We start from the raw sequence: 17,631 nt of genomic DNA, 5'->3' as shown, positions 1-17,631 counted from the left end.
GCCGCTTTATCCTTCTACAGGGTCGCAGGCAAGCTGGAGCCTATCCCAGCTGACTACGGGCGAAAGGCGGGGTACACCCTGGACAAGTCGCCAGATCATCACAGGGCTGACACATAGACACAGACAACCATTCACACTCACATTCACACCTACGGTCAATTTAGAGTCACCAGTTAACCTAACCTGCATGTCTTTGGACTGTGGGGGAAACCGGAGCACCCGGAGGAGACCCACGCAGACACGGGGAGAACATGCAAACTCCACACAGAAAGGCCCTCGCCGGCCCCGGGGCTCGAACCCAGGACCTTCTTGCTGTGAGGCGACAGCGCTAACCACTACACCACCGTGCTGCCCCAGAACGGAATCAAAAACAACCAAAACACAAAAGACAAACTAGAGTCATTGAGTTATTCAAGAAATGAGCAATGAAGAGCGTTCAGAAACCACTAACAGAAATTCAGTTTTGAAACTGATAGCAGTTTATTCTGCATGCGTGACTCAACTACATTACAAATATGATGTGACTGAAAGCAGCGTCACGCCTCATTATAATGACTGTCTATTTTAATGTTAGAAATTTAAAAAGCCATATAATAAACTCCTTATTAACCTTGCTTGCCTACGGCTCGGTCCGTACTGACAAGACCTCGGTCTGATATTTTCCCATAAAGACCTCGCACACAGTTAATAAGTAGTTATTATTACATTATCATTTTCATCATGGCAAAATTGACACCTGAAATAAATTAAACATTGTCCTTTCTGTTGGGGTCTCAAACATAAATCCCCTTGTGAATAAAACAGTGAGCTTTTAGCACTAAACTAGACAGATGGTTTTGACCTGCCCAGTGGACATGAAAAAAATATATTCATTTATTCATTTTCAGTACCCACTTTTTACTGTCAGGTTTGCACTGGATATGGAACCTATCCAGGAATTAAAAATTATATGTGCCTCAAAAAACATTCATGGAGAATTATGATGTTGTTCAGTACTTGGGGCGGCACGGTGGTGTAGTGGTTAGCGCTGTCGCCTCACAGCAAGAAAGTCTGGGTTCTAGCCCCGTGGCCGGCGAGGGCCTTTCTGTGTGGAGTTTGCATGTTCTCCCCGTGTCCGCGTGGGTTTCCTCCGGGTGCTCCGGTTTCCCCCACAGTCCAAAGACATGCAGGTTAGGTTAACTGGTGACTCTAAATTGACCGTAGGTGTGAATGTGAGTGTGAATGGTTGTCTGTGTCTACGGTATGTGTCAGCCCTGTGATGACCTGGCGACTTGTCCAGGGTGTACCCCGCCTTTCGCCTGTAGTCAGCTGGGATAGGCTCCAGCTTGCCTGCGACCCTGTAGAACAGGATAAAGCGGCTAGAGATAATGAGATGAGATTAGTTCAGAACTTGCCAGGAAGAAGGATGAGCATGTACACCACGAGTATATTTGTCATAAAAAGGGGATGGCATACAAAGAAAATATGGCAGTGGATCATCAGTGTGTTGGAGCTCTTTTCTTACAGGACCACAGTGGCCTTGGTTATTGGTCAGTATGTGGATTTGAAAATCAGCTGAGGGCATTTCACATGAAGGAGTCTCAAATCCATTTAAAGTGTCCCAACCCTTAGATATTAGAGGAAAAGGTTTATTGAAGGCTATTCCTTCCAAGGGGAGGCTTTACTAATCACTTTGATACCAGTGTACCACAGAAAAAAACAACATTGCTCTACTTAAAAAAAAACTTAAATATGGAAAGCATATTATTGGACACTATTTTCATGCCAGTGCAAGTGTAATTTGCTGATATTATTCTGCCTTATTGCTGTTTTGTTTGGTTTTTATGTTTGTGTGTGTGTGTGTGTGTGTGTGTGTGTGTGTGTGTGTGTGTGTGTGTGTGTGTGTGTGTGTGTGTGTGCGCACGCGCGCAAGTCAGTTTTTAATGTTTATTTTCTGTTGGTCAGAAATGTCAGTATTTTTGGGGCTGTATGTGGAGCAGTGTAAAAGGAGGTGTGACATTTAAAATGTGTTGGTGCATTGCTATAATCAGGCCCACTTTATATCACAATTGTGTTTATGTTGCTACCAATTTTGAGTTTAGATTGACAATATACTTACTGCTATCATTGTGATAATGGTGACAATTGGGTGACACTTTCTAGCCTGTTCACATAAATCATAATTATATGTGATTTGGTAACAATCCGCTGAAAACATTTTGGAATCTCTTACCTGTCCTGTAGAACAAAAAGATTTAATGAATTTCTTACCAACTTATAAAGGTTTTAATATAAGTGTCACAATGAATCAGTGTTCTTCATAATACTATGTAGCACACTGCATTACTCATGACTGTTAGTGACTTGAATAGGATTAGAAGCACTTTCACTATTCATTAAAAATCTTTCAAAAAATTGGCAAATTGTAATTTGGCAAATATAAGTATGTAGGACCTGCTTATCCATGTCTTTGGACAAAACCAAAAACAACATGACAAGATAAGGTTTTACTTAGTGGTTTTTAATAAGGTACAAATACACTCTCAGAAATTAAAATACATTATTGTACCTTTAGGGTACAGCTTGTCACTGGGGCAGTACTTGAATAGGATTAGAAGCACTTTTAATAGAAGCAGTGTTGTAGTCGAGTCACTAAACCTTGAATCCGAGTCCAGTCTCGAGGCCTTGGTGTTCGAGTCCAAGTCAAGTCCAAGTCATTAAAGAAAATTTCGAGTCAAGTCCAAGTCAAGTCCACTATTGATTCGAGTCGAGTCCGAGAACAAGACTCCAACCGCACCATTTGACGGTGGCTGTTGCTGCCTTTATGTGAAACCGTCTCTGCTACTGTGTTGGACTAACGTTACCGCTTGACTGCCCCATTTTAGTTAATAGGCTACAGATAAAAAGCTTGTTCATCGCTCAGCAAGCCCCGCCCACTATCAACAGGGCAAATAACATGAGAGAGGGTTAACACTAGCTAGTTCATCGGTCACCAAGTCCCGCTATCAACAGGGCAATGAACATAGCGTGTCACTTACTTCTCTGGATGGAGTCTTGCCAAATGACGACTGAAGTTGGAGGTTGTCTCCGTCGTCTCCTCGATAGTTCTTCTACATATGGAACACATAACAGTGCATTTTTTCCCACTGCACGAGAAGTCTGTATAAGCAAAGTGGTAAATCCTAGGGGCTTCTCTCCAGGCATTTTAGTGCCATTAACGTTAGTTTGTTCCTGAACATGACATATGAACAGGTGAATGTGCATTCTCTTGCAAGAAATTAGTATAAAAATTAATGTAGATATAAATATTTTATGCCAAATTATTATGACATTACCAAAAAAAAAGAAAAAATCAGAGTCCTTGTCTCCAATTTATGGGTCTGAATGCAGTTAATGCACGAGTCCGAGTCCAAGTCTGAGTCATTAGTGCTCAAATTCAAGTCAAGTCACAAGTCCTTAAAATTAGGGCACGAGTCGGACTCTAGTACTTCAAGCCTGGTACCCACTAAGGTACTTATTTGTACCCTTTTAGATACTGCTTGGGAACATATATATATATATATATATATATATATATATATATATATATATATATATATATATATATATATACACATACACCTTTTTGTCCCTAAAAAGGTGCACATAGTTACCGTAAGGATCAGTAATGTGCCCTAAGTGGTACATCAGTGTAGATTGTACCTTTGGGGACAGAAATGGGCTCTTACTGTACCCCTATTTCTGACAGTGTACTGAATAAAGATGAATAATATCAAACACTTACTGATAAATAACGATAAATAATATTAGTCTTCAAGGAATTAGTGTATTGTGTTGGAGCTTTGTAATGCTCCAACAAGTATTGCAACAAAATTACAAAAAAAGAATTATAAACAACATATGAATAAAGTATGTATATACTGTATGTATGTAGTATATATGTGTATGAATTACTGTATGAATACAGTCTTTATAAAAGTCTAAGTCATCACTCATGTAGGTGAAATTAATTGATTTATTTGATATGTGTTAACACTCTTTTACTGTGTTCCAGGTATGAGCGTACGGGGTTCAAGAGCATGGCAACCGACCGCCATCCCCCTGTCCTTGCTTTTTATCATCGCATTAACTGCCATGAGGCCAACTTTGTGAAAAGGACTTTAGTATTGCCACAGACTTATTGAGTTGATCATGTGTGCTCATTCCTTACAAATCATGAGAGCAGTGTATTGGAACAATTTTTTAAATCTCCCAACCTTCCCATATTTCACCTGAGGCAACATCGTGTGCATTTGACAAAACCGACAAGGAAATTCAAAGTTACAGATTTTGTGTGTATGTTATGGTCTCAAGGCAAGTGTTTCAATAGACTGAAGACATTTAGATCGTACTTTTTTGTACCGTACATGGATGTCATGACTCATATGCACTATTTGCCAGCTGGTCTCAATGACCCTTGAGGAGAACAAAATGCCTTACTTCCATGTTACATGCCAAAGTAGTTCATGTCTTTTGTCATGTCCTTCACTGCTAAGCTACTGTTTGTGCAAACATGCTTTGTATTACTTTTGATATGAAAATGTAAATTTAATCAGTGTTTTTATACAATATTGTTACATATCACTGGTGCGCCGCAGCTTTTGCATACCCATTTTTCAGAATATGATTTTCACTGTGCCTTCTATACAATAGCTGCATATCTTTAATTTAACTTTACATCATCAAGCCTTTATTGTTCAGTCTTTCATTATCTTTGAGGATGTAGCAGTGTGTCTTCTGATACCAATTTGTTTTGGGTTAGTGGAAACAATGGCTATGTGTCATGAACTATGTTAGTGGGTTTTGTTATGTACAAATATAGCACAGTGTAATATTGAGTTGCAGGCTTACAATTTATTATTAGCTTATAATGTCTCGTCTACAGATGCCACCAGAGTATTAATATAAGATGATAATATGACGTTATCCTCCCAAGCTTCATTATATCATAGCAACAGATTTGTTAGGGCCTTTTAGAGAGAAGAATTTTCCTCTGGTTAGCTAACAGCCTGTAACTTTTTTCCTGTTACTGAAGAAAGAGGGCATCCTTTGAGGCATATGACTGAGAGTTGAACTGGTTTTTATGTGCAAATGTATGTCATTGTGTGGTGTGTTGCATAAGTATTCACCCCTTTAAACTATTTCACATTTTGTAGTCTTACAACCTGTACATGAAATGGAACTAATTTGCCATCTTTGGCAGAGAGCCAAGCAAGTGTGCTGTCTGGGTGGGAGGGATGGGATTATACTCATTGCCCTGTCACTCACAGCAACATTAGCTAATCAGGGACATCTGTGAGCTCCTGCATGTGGAAGAGGGTAGATAGCGCTTTCCTCTGAGTGTGTTGTGTTGCACTGTAATGCAACAGTTCGAAAAGGAGGGGAGCCGCCATGATAGCGAATGGCTGGTGGGTGGAAATCCAAATTAGGAGAAATTCAAAAAGAAAATCCAAGACAAACTTCTTTAAAAATATCAATCAAGGTTTGTTTATTTTAAAAAAATTTCAAACTTTGAACATCTCACAGAGCGCAGTGTTCAGAGAAGCAACCAAGAAGCCAAGAATAACTGTCAGCATGATTTTACCATCACCACGCTACACTGTAGGGATAATGTTATCAGGGTGATGAGCAGTGTTGGATTTCCTCCAAATATAGTGCTTTATGCTGAGACCAAAAAGTTACATTTTGGTTTCTACGCCATAGAAATTGAACATGCCTTTTGGAAAATTTTAAACAGGATTTTCATACGGCTTTCCATTAGGGGTGTAATGATGCACTGTGACATGACACACTGTGACATGACACATTGTGATGGAAAAATGTGATGATGTGCATTGTGGAAATGTTTGGTTTATTTTGTTTTATCCAGATAAAAATGCACATAGTTTTGCATTGTTTATTATTCAGAAATAGAAGTCTTTTCAGTCATAAGGTTTTTTCATTATAATTTTGTTCAAAATATTCTGAGAATCAAAAATTGAATGAAATCCTGAAGCCTCTATCAAGAATCTAATTGAGTCTTGTGTGTGTGTATCATTACACACCTACTTGCCATTTTTCAATAAAGCCCAGTTTTGTGAAATGTCTGGGCAGTGGTTTTCCTGTGAACAACTTCTCCCATCTGAACTGTGCATCTTTTCAGCTCCTTCACAATTGGCCTTTGGGTTGCTTCTCTGACTAATGGTCTCTTTACACAGTCACTGACGTTTGGTGGATAAGGCCTCTGTAGGCAGAGTCACACTTGTGTCATGTTCTCTCCGTGTTTAATAATAGACTTATTAGTGCTCTGTAGGATTTTCAAAGTTTAGGATAGTTTCTTCGAACCAAACCGCTGACTTTGTCATGGAATTCAACTGCTTAGATATTTAGCTTTTTTTCCTCCTCCTTTTATTTCAACTGCAGACATTCCCAGTGTTCTCTTGAGAAGATAGCAAGAAGGCTGATCACAGTAAGCCCACGATCTTTAGCATTGGGCATGTAAAGTGCAGCATTTTGCAGCCGTTTTTGCATTGAGCACTGATTCCGATTTTTAAAGTCAAATGAAAATCAGCACAAAAAGTGAATGCAGGTGAACATTCCCTCTTCTTTGGCCTTCTTTGAGTAGAAGAATGTGTTATTCTTACAGATGTAAATGCCACATTGCGATATGTTAAGACTGTCTGATACCTTTGTCCTTGATTTGGAGCACTGTGTAGTTTTGATTCAGTTTCTGATTATGGCTGTTCACATTATAGGTGCATGATGTCAGTTATGGTTTGGGGATGACTTTTCCATCTTTTTCTCATTTTTTAGCCAGGTATGTTTTAAATTGTGTGTGAGTGAGAGAAAACAAGAGAGAGAGAGAGATGTGCACAATCAGTAGTTTACATCATAAGGAAAAACGATCTTGATTCCTTTGTGTTATAAAAGTGCTGTTTTGTTCATTTCCATTATTGAAATTTGATGGCTATATCAGTTTGTTTGTTTGTTTGTTTGTTTGTTTGTTTGTTTGTTTGTTTGTTTGTTTGTTTGTTTGTTTCATGGCCTCCATTGTAGTCTTTGTAACAGAAAATGAAGTTTAAAATTTTAAGTGACGCAAAATATGGCTACCAAGACCATATTCATTAAAACATTCAGGAACGAATGCGACAACTTGAAACTTGGGGGGGGGGGTTTGTTTGCGTGTTGAAAAGATAATTAGCATGTGTGCTTTTGTCTGTTGTAGATGCACATTTTGTCAAACGTGTAAACATTTGACCAACTCTTTTGATACATCTGTATAACTGGAATGTCTTTAATCTCTGCGAGATGACATTTGATCAGGACAATATTTTCATATTGAAAAGCAATTCCCACCTCCTGTACAGTAGCCGTGCATGTTTCCAGTTGTTTTATGTGTATATGTAGCTTTTTTTTAACAACTGTAATAAAACTATTTGCTGGAGAATTATGTCCATAATACAAGTGATTTGTGTTAAATTACATTTTGATTATAATTTGTCATGGCTTGAGTTGGTTGGTTGGTTGGTTGGTTTGTTCATTAATATGGATGTACAATACATTTGTTGATACTGTTATCATAATGACTGGAATTTTTTTTTTGCCTCATATACTTGTATTATAAAAGTATTTGCAAACAGAAGATGAACTCTTTCTCAAACACAACTTGTTTTGTCTAATTATATGTCTTCTCGAATACAACATGACCTTCCACTGCAGTGAGGTGAAACTTTACCCCATATTTATGTCCTAACAGCCTACCTGCTGAAGCTTGTTACATAATTATCATTACATTAGGATCACTGAAAACACTGGTTTAAAACATCTCATTTAGATGCAGTGTTTCAGATTCAGGGTCGAAGGAAAACTAAGCTTGTATTCTCTGAACACTTGGCAAAAGTTATTTTATTATTTGATAAAATAATAAAATCAATTATTTTACTATTGGATCAGTCAGGGAATCAAAACCAGTGTTTCCTCTAAGTTTACTGGCTTTTGGGGCAGGGGGGTTTGCTAGATGAGGATGGTCATCTGCAGGGCCCCTCCCTGCAGCTCCTATTACAGAGCATTCAGACCTGAACAAACAGTTAAAGAAGTCATATTTAAGTCTTCACATTTATTTTAGAACAATGATTAGAACAGCTTTTTACAATCGAACTGCACTCCTGGTTTTTTTTTTTTTTTGTTACCTTAAAATGTGTGTGCGGGCAGCATGGTGGTGTAGTGGTTAGCGCTGTCGCCTCACAGCAAGAAGGTCTGGGTTCGAGCCCCGTGGTCAGTGAGGGCCTTTCTGTGTGGAGTTTACATGTTCTCCCCGTGTCCGTGTGGGTTTCCTCCAAGTGCTCCGGTTTCCTCCACAGTCCAAAGACATGCAGGTTAGGTTAACTGGTGACTCTAATTGACCGTAGGTGTGAATGTGAGTGTGAATGATTGTCTGTGTCTATGTGTCAGCCCTGTGATGACCTGGCGACTTGTCCAGGGTGTACCCCGCCTTTCGCCGGGATAGGCTCCAGCTTGCCTGCGACCCTGTAGAACAGGATAAAGCGGCTAGAGATAATGAGATGAGATGTGTGTGAGGGAGGGACTGGGGGGGGAATATAATGGCAAGGGAAACACTGAAAACAGTGCAGCATTTTGGTTTCATGCTAATTTGTGGCATATGAGCCACCAAAGATGCAATGTGTTCCTCCATCTGACATTAAAAAAAATATACGTGTTGTATTTTAACAAAGTGAAATTGAATTATTCCAATATTAAGTAGAGATGGCACAGATTTAACACCCAGGATAGGTATCAGGCTGATACCAACACAAAATGGTGGATCTTGGGTTTGGGTTTTTTTTTTGTTTTTTTTAACTGACCTGTTTACACATAAAGTGATTGTACTGATTGATGTTAAGTTGATTTGTATTATATTTGTACTTTTTATATGTACTATTTTTGCTTGACAACTGTTGTTTTGTGTAAGCCATGTTTTTATCTTGTATTTTTTCCTTTAGGTGTTTCAGGTTTTTTTTTTAATCATTTAAAAACAATCACGTTTAAAAAAAAAGGATCAAATGGCTATTGATATCACATGACACTCAAGGTTAAAGTCTCAGAATTGGAAATGAAAACGTGGTATTGTGCCATTTGTAAAATTAATACAATTTGACTTCTCATGCAAGGCTAGTATTATGCTTAATTTTAACGTCTTTGCTGACACCTTTTCCACAGTCAGGTGATTAATGGATTTATGACATAGGTATTCACTGAGAAAATCTCTGACACATTGTCATAGTCAATGGATAAAACATTTTTAAACTTACACTGAACAGCACAGAAAATTATACCGCTCAAATCAAACATGATAGGGTGCAGACAGTGAGAACTGCTGCATTCAGCTCATCTTATTGCATTCACACGACTCACTGCATCATTTCCTATCATCACTGTACTTTTTCTTCGGGACCTCTAAGTCCTGATCATTATCACAGCAGATGGGAAAAGAATCCATCTCAGTATTAAAAAGAAAAAAATAATGCATGAGGGTCAATGCAGGAATGTCTGAATTAAGTGCATCTCTTTGGTGAATTCTTTGAGTTTGTCAAAACAGGAGGCTAGTCTATGCATCATTGGATGTGTTGCAATTTTTTTTTTAATCTGATGGACATGGAAGTGATGCACCTTTGAAAAACGGTTCATGATGCATCTTTTAAACTGTTCATGTTTAAACAGACTGTACTCTGTCCCATTTATGATGACGCGTCTATAGTGTACCTGTACATTTCTGTACGGTCCAGACAGACGTGGGTGTCATAGGAAAACAAACAAACAATCCCAGACGGTCTTCAGCTGTGGTGTCAGACAAAAACATGGCTGGCCATTTGAGCCAATCTGCTGAAAGCACCACACCTACACGTTATTATAAGCTGGTATATTGGGGAAAAATAATGTAGTCAGTTCTTTTGTTTCATCCTTTTAGCTGAAAAAGAGGAAGATTGAGGAGAAAAAAAGACGTTTCCTGGAGGGTCTGTTCAAGAGTGCCTTTAAATTAAACACAGAAGCCTCTCAAAGCAGCTGGCATTTAAGTAAAGCTTGTAGATCAATATCTCCTCTGAGTTTCTCCAGCCTCTTGGCACATGTGAGGCAATTATTTAAAAGGAAAGAAGGACGGCATCTGCGCAAAACAATTAGATGGAGTTTGTCCATTAAAAGCATCACCTAAATCCATGCCATTGAAATTGATCAGTGCTTTGTCTGATGAGTTTAACACTACCTTGTGTTCTTTTACGAAAATGTGTACAATGGTGAGTTAATAATGAGAGGTGCTGATTTCACAGAAGAATGTGTGTGAGATGAGTGTGTTACGCATTAAAGAACATACAAGTCGGAGATGTACATCAAGGTATAACCAATGTCATCACTATCCTGCAACTTTCTGTGCTTTGTACTTACACAGACACACCTTAATCAGAAGAACAGAAGAAAAGAAATGAGAGAGAACATTGCCAGATGGTCAAGTTGGTCATCTAGGAACAGTAGGAACATTTTCAGTCACGATAAGCTTCACTGAGGTCTGCAAATAAATGGTCTGGCCGAAAAAAGACTAATTTCACTGTACCTTTGTATATCAGCTCTCTTATTTAAAGGACAAAGCAGATTTGTATCATCTATGAGTCAGCCAGTTCACTGAGTTTAGCCAATACTCAATCTGTTCGATGAAAATAGGTGGTAGTTCTCATAGATCTATGCGTCTGTCCCCTTGAGAAATGACCACCAGTCATGTGTAATAAAAAGGAGTGCAAAATTTCTCTGTCTGTTTTATGCTAGATTTTTTTTTAAAGGTGGAGGACTTGATTCATTAACTAGTGTGAGTTATGAACATCTCCCAACAAGGTGAAAATGAGCCGAGGTGTTAAGAAGAAATGTGTCTTTCTTTCTGTTCTCTCCCTCCCCTCCTTGCCTACTTTATTCTGTTCTCTTCCTGTTTTTGTCCAATTATAGAAGATAGTCTACATTTTACAGACATTTCCGAGACCAGTACTGCTGAATGAGCTGTCAATGGAATGGAGGTGACTATTCCGGAACATTTTACCTTGATTTGTGATGCGAGTTAACTGCCTTACCTGCCAGTCTTACAAGATTTTACCCATCTTTGTCTTCTGGTTCATTTCTGTGATTGACTAAGGAGCTATCACAGGACTATTTAATGACTCAAGCACTGAGGAATATCTTGAGCTTTCACCTTTTGTATGAGAATGTAGTTTTGACCTTTTTGTAACTTCCTGTAATGCCTATTTACCAGTGGTCACCCTGATCACAAAGCTATTTGGATAACAATATAGACTCTTAGGAAACAGGTCAAATCTAGAAACTCTGCAGAAACCTATACGCATTGTATGCTAAACCCTAAAACAGTGTTTCCTAATCAGGAAAGGCTCCAAGAAAAAAGCTAGTAACGTTTAGCCTACAGAGCCTAAGTTTACCATGTGCTGCAAGCATATGTTATAAATGCTCCACCTCAAAAAGAAATACTAATAATACAAGAACCACACATACAAAATGAATAATCTTAAATAAATAATGAATAAAAATAAAATCTTTGAATACAAGTCAACTAAAATATACCTTACTTAATGAGCCATATGATCATTAGGGGAAGAACAGAATCTTGTCGAGGCTAAAACAAATATTAAAGCATGTAATGTGGAATAATGATTTAATTAAATGTTCATTCATTGTGTAGGCCTAATCACTGTTTTATATTTTGCAGGCAAATCTGTTATACTGTTAATACAGCTTGGCAACATTTACTTAGTCACTTTAAAGTTCTTTAAGCAAGAGCATATTATTTGGCAAATAATATTCCCTTTGGTTTCTTTCCTAGCATCTTTTTTTTTTTAGAAGCTTCAGTTGTTTTGATTAATTCCTGAATGCTAAGTATAATTCTCTTAAAGGAAAATTCCAGAAACATTTCATGACTTTAGTTTTACAGTGCCTTGCAAAAGTATTCATATCCCTTGAACTTTTTCCACATTTTTCCACCTTACAACCACGAACTTAAAAGTTTTTTATTGAGATTTTATGTGATAGACCAACACAAAGTAGCATATAATTGTGAAGTGAAACGAAAATGATAAATGGTCTTCAAAATTTTAAACAAATAAAAATCTGAAAAATGTGAGGTGCATTATATTCAGCCCCCATACTCTGACACCTCTAAATACAATCCAGTGCAATCAATTGCCTTCAGAAGTCATCTAATTAGTTAATAGAGTCCTACTGTGTGTAATTTACTCTCAGCATAAATACACTTGTTCTGTGAAGGCCTCAGTGGTTTGTTAGAGAACACTGAAGAACAAACAGCATCATGAAGACCAAAGAACTCACCAGACAGGTCAGGGATAAAGTTCTGGAGACGTTTAAAGCAGGGTTAGGTTATAAAAAAAATATCCCAAGCTCTGAACATCTCAAGAAGCACTGTTCAATCCATCATTCAAAAATAGAAAAAGTATGGCACAACTGCAAACCTACCAAGACATGGCCGTCCACCTAAACTGACAGAGCGAGCAAGGAGAGCACTGGTCAGAGAGGCAGCCAAGAGGCCCATGATCACTTTGGAGGAGCTGCAGAAATCCACAGCTCAGGTGGGAGAATCTGTGCACAGGACAACTATAAGTCGTACACTCCACAAATCTGGCCTTTTTGGAAGAGTGGCAAGAAGAAAGCCATTGTTGAAAGACAGGCATAAGAAATGTAGGGGACACAGCAAACATGTGGAAGAAGGTGCTTTGGTCAGATGAGACCAAAGTTGAACTTTTTGGCCTAAATGCAAAGCGCTATGTGTGGCGGAAAACTAACACTGCTCATTACCCTGCACACACCATCCCCACTGTGAAACATGGTGGTGGCAGCATCATGCTATGGGGATGCTTTTCTTCAGCAGGGACAGGGAAGCTGGTCAGAGTTGATGGGAAGATGGATGGAGCTAAATACAGGGCAATCCTGGAAGAAAACCTGTTGGAGGCTGCAAAAGACTTGAGACTGGGAAGGAGATTCACCTTCCAGCAAGACAATGACCCTAAACATACAGCCAGAGCTACAATGGAATGGTTAGATCAAAGAATATTCATGTGTTAGAATGGCCCAGTCAAAGTTCAGACCTAAATCCCATTGAGCATCTGTGGCAAGACTTGAAAATTGCTGTTCACAGATGCTCTCCATCCAATCTGGCTGAGCTTGAGCTATTTTGGAAAGAAGAATGGGCAAAACTTTCAGTGTCTAGATGTTCAAAGCTGGTAGAGACATACCACAAAAGACTTGCAGCTGTAATTGCAGCAAAAGGTGGCTCTACAAAGTATTGACGCAGGGGGGCTGAATACTAATGCACATCACATTTTTCAGATTTTTATTTGTTTAAAATTTTGAAGACCATTTATCATTTTCATTTCACTTCACAATTATGTGCTACTCTGTGTTGGTCTATCACATAAAATCTCAATAAAAAACTTTTAAGTTCATGGTTGTAAGGTGGAAAAATGTGAAAAAGTTCAAGGGGTGTGAATACTTTTGCAAGGCACTGTATATTGCCTAAGGTGCAGTGGTTAGCACTGTCGCCTAACAGCAAGAAGGTTCTGGGTTTGAGCCCAGTGGCCAACGGGGGGCCTTTCTGTGTTGAGTTTGCATGTCCTCCCCGTGTCTGCGCGGGTTTTCACCACAGTCTAAAGACGTGCGGTTAGGTGAACTGGCTAAATTGACCATAGGTGTGAATGGTTGTTTCCCAAGCCCAGAAATGGGAGGGTTGCAACAGAAAGGGCATCTGGTGTAAAACTATGCTCCAATTAATATGGCATGTGGATCAATAGGGTCCACATGGTAGCAACCCCACACACATAAGTGAGACAAGCTGGAAGAAGTGAGTATTATATTGCCTTAAACTCTGTGGGCCCAACTGTAGGTTCAGGTTCTTCTTTACTCTTACAACCACATGCTTTTCCTATTTTATTCCATATTAACAGTCGAATGCTGAATAAGTCACTGTAATTACTAAATAAAATCACTGTAGTTACTGAATTACTCATAATAGTTGCGAAATTATTCACAATAGTTCCTGATTAATGTGATTTAATGTGAATAGCTGGATAATAAACTGGGACTTTAAAGGAGATATGCAGAACCTTTATTTTAAAATAAATTTCTGAGTGGATAGTAGCTCCATCCTTGACTCTTGTATGCTGCATAAATGGAAATAAAAACATATATTTTTGAGAGTTAAAATCAACCGCAAAGTTGGCATTCGAGCTGCCCCGCTGAGACAGCCAGCCCCGAGAGCGTGACGTCACAGCGGTAACCGGTTTTAAGGCCGAGGCCTTTTACAGCTATAGACCAAAGTCATATAAATAAAAATTTATGGTGAAAGTAAGAAATACCGTTACCGACTTGCTCAACTAAGACTGATTTGACTTCAATGATTGTGGGTTGACTCTCATTAAAACAGGATAGGTGTTATAACTTATGCAACATACATGTACATGCATGCATTTTCACTGATAAAACGTAAAAGGCTAATTAAATAATCAGATGAACTGAGACAATCACATTCTGAAGCAAATTAAATCATCTTATACCGGTAACTTAAACACACAATACAAGTCACGTGTATTAATCTAAATACAGGTAAACAACATGTTGTTTTTGTTGTTTTGTATCCAAATGAGAGTCGGAGCTTACCCATCTGTGTTCTTGCTTCTTGAAGGCCAATCTTGTGGCCAATTGTTTGGAAACAATCTGACTTTCAGTTGTTCGTTCAGTTCTTCGTTCATTCACTTCTTCCACATAAGGGCGAGATGGCAGTAATATCCAGTGGAGAAATCAGACGGCTGCTCCACTCATTCTCCATTTTGTCCATACTGAGTACTCCACCATTACTGCTTGACTCAGGCAATTACTAAAACCCAGGACGGGACGTCACCGGTTTTAGCAACAACCGCGGGGAGGTCACTGCCCCAGCGATAATATGTCATGTTCCAGGAGAACTGGTGCAACTGAATTTACTTTCCTTTTTTTAAAATAAATAAATAAATAAATAAATAAATACTTTCCTTTTCTTGTAGTTTTCTTTTCCTTTAATTGTTGGTACTGCACCCTCTTTCAATACAAGCATATAGCCAACGCTCCTCAACAGATCAGTGGTCTTGTACGAGTCTTCAGTAAAATGTGCAGAGCAGAGGAGAGACCACTTCGTAGGCGCCCAATGTGCCCGTGAACTTCTTGCAAAACGCGTCCAAATCTTTGCAGTTTGAACATTCTTGGGCCATGAATGCAACGTAAATCCACCTTCTGTCGTGTTGCTGCACTGGCCAGCAACACATCTACGTGGCATGGCAATAAATTAGCTCAAAATGGAGGATTGGAGTTGCAGTCAGCTCTGTGTTTTAGAGACCGATAGACTTCCTGCTGTGACATTACGGACGTCAAAGTTATTCACTCAGCCCACTACCTATGTGAATCACTTTAATCATAAAAATTACTATATTAGATTTCTTGTTAATGCTTAAAACTATTCCTGTGCCATTCTTGAGGTCTCAAGGCATTTATAAACAAAAGTGAGGCTATGGTTCTGCATATATGCTTAAGGGGTTAACAATCCCTTTAACCCCCCCCATCATTTTTTCTTTTCTTTTTTTTGATCAAATGTTTTTATTGTGCATCTTCAAGAGTATGTATGTGACCAGTGGAAAACCAATATGCTTGACTACGCCACTTGGGGCGCTACCCCAAGACTGAAAAGGTTGACTCAAAGCTTAAAACAGGTTCGTTCTGCAACACTCATGAAAACAAGGGACAGACCAAGGAAATATGAATATAGGATTTCTTTTTATTTCCTCTTTCCCTCTTTTTCACAAGCGATAAAATGGAGGCAACACACAAATATATAGATAAATAAGCAGACTGTTAGCCAAAACTGGATAAAAAAAAGGGAACTTCCCTTTTGTCGCTCTCACTCTCCCACCACACCTGTTAATTAGCAAGGTTAAGACTATAACAGACTAGATAGAGGAAACCACCACCCGTGCACACTGCAAACAAGGGAAAAAAAAGGGTCAAACACAAGGACAAAGGCCAGTACTATAAATTACACAAACTAAATTATACACACAATAAAACTGAAAAATACACACACACAAAAAAAAACAATCTACACACTACAGCCTTAAACACTCACTACCTGGGACCAGGTGGAGGGGAGCTAGAGGGAGAGAAGGAAAATTCACAGTAGTTGGATTGCTTGCACAAATACAAAAGAAAAAAAAAAGAACAATGCACATAATACATAAACTAACAGACACCACTGATTCAAGCCAAACAAAGCAAGCTCCCAGCGCATGCAAGGACAAACTTGGACCAGCAATCACATAAATACAAAATAAGGATAAAAAAGGACAAAAAAACAAACAAACAACCAAACGGAAAAAAAACAATACAAAAAAAAAACAGCAGACAAACAAGCCACAGCCCCACAATAGGCCTCTCACACCAAGATGGGAAACTGCGACAGGGAACAGGACAAACCTCGCCTCAGGCAAAACAGCAATGGATCTTGGGAGTTAGGCCACTGGAAAGCAACACAAGATGTTAATTATCTCCCATTTTGAAGACCCAGGCATAGTAAACATGGCATACGGACTTACCTTCTAGGAGATGGTCAAACCTCTTACCAATTAGTTGTTGGATGCACACATTTCCAAATTCCAGCACTCATAAGAAAGGCATCGTAGGCAATATGCCATACACAAGACACTCGACGTCCACGACTACGACGGTCAACAGAAGGCACACAATACCAGAGCCTACAGAGTATGAAACAGGTAAGTCGCCACTCATCCAGTTATTTAATTCCCAAAGGGGAAATGGTACACGAGCAGTCAACTAAATGGAAACACACACCTGTTGAAATCAGCGTTTGTAAGGGAGTTACCTGCTGCATTAGCCAAAGCAGCGGCACAGTCCAAAAATCACTAAAAGGATAGCAAAAACGCACAGCCACTGTCCACAGCACCCCAGAAACACCACAAGTCGAACCTAGCTTGCGCCATTGGTCCCGCACTTAAATAGGACTGGGGGAACCAGTCACCACATTATTGTTCCACCCCTACCGGTGTTCTCCCAGTTACAATCTGCCCCCAGCGTTTTTGTATCGTCGCCCCGACGATACACCCAAGAAAAGCAACCCCAATAGGCCCTACCCCCATCGAAAACACCACAACGAGTCAATGGGTTTGGCCAGACGATACTGCTGACTGGGGAAGATGGTGGACATTTGTGTGCTTCCCTGCTGTCTCCCTAGTGGTATGCCGGGGCACGCTGAGCTCAGCCTCGGCCACAGAATGAGCCACATCAGGGGGGCCTACTACGGTGCAGTGAGGCGGGTCAACCAAAGCCATTGATGTAGACGTTGAGGGACCCGCCTCCCGCTGAACTAATGGGGGAGGGTAGTCTGTCGCGGGCAATGCCCTCGTAGGGGACTCTGCCCGGACAGCCCTCGTTGGGGGTGCCACACCCTCCCCTTCCGTAGGGCACACAATCCACCACCCCTCCAGGCCCTCATCGGTACCCGTGAGTGTGTGATCCAGTATGGCAGTGTTAGCAGGG

At 39.6% G+C, this 17,631-nt stretch overlaps 1 protein-coding gene across 1 annotated transcript in view; it reads left to right on the top strand.

Annotated features, from left to right (window-relative positions):
* cntn3a.2 (contactin 3a, tandem duplicate 2) overlaps positions 1 to 4,519 on the top strand; it is a 145,682-nt gene extending 141,163 nt beyond the window's left edge. The window contains exon 23 of the mRNA XM_060937972.1: positions 4,034 to 4,519. Within this exon, the coding sequence (XP_060793955.1) occupies positions 4,034 to 4,131 (98 nt within the window). The 3' untranslated portion in view covers positions 4,132 to 4,519. The remainder of the gene's footprint in view (positions 1 to 4,033) is intronic.
* The last annotated feature ends 13,112 nt before the right edge of the window (positions 4,520 to 17,631 follow it).

This window comes from Neoarius graeffei, chromosome 13 (genome assembly GCF_027579695.1).
Source record: "Neoarius graeffei isolate fNeoGra1 chromosome 13, fNeoGra1.pri, whole genome shotgun sequence".
NCBI lineage: Eukaryota > Metazoa > Chordata > Actinopteri > Siluriformes > Ariidae > Neoarius > Neoarius graeffei.
The sequence above is the reverse complement of the archived record's forward strand: the minus strand, read 5'-3'. Positions and strand labels throughout refer to the sequence as shown.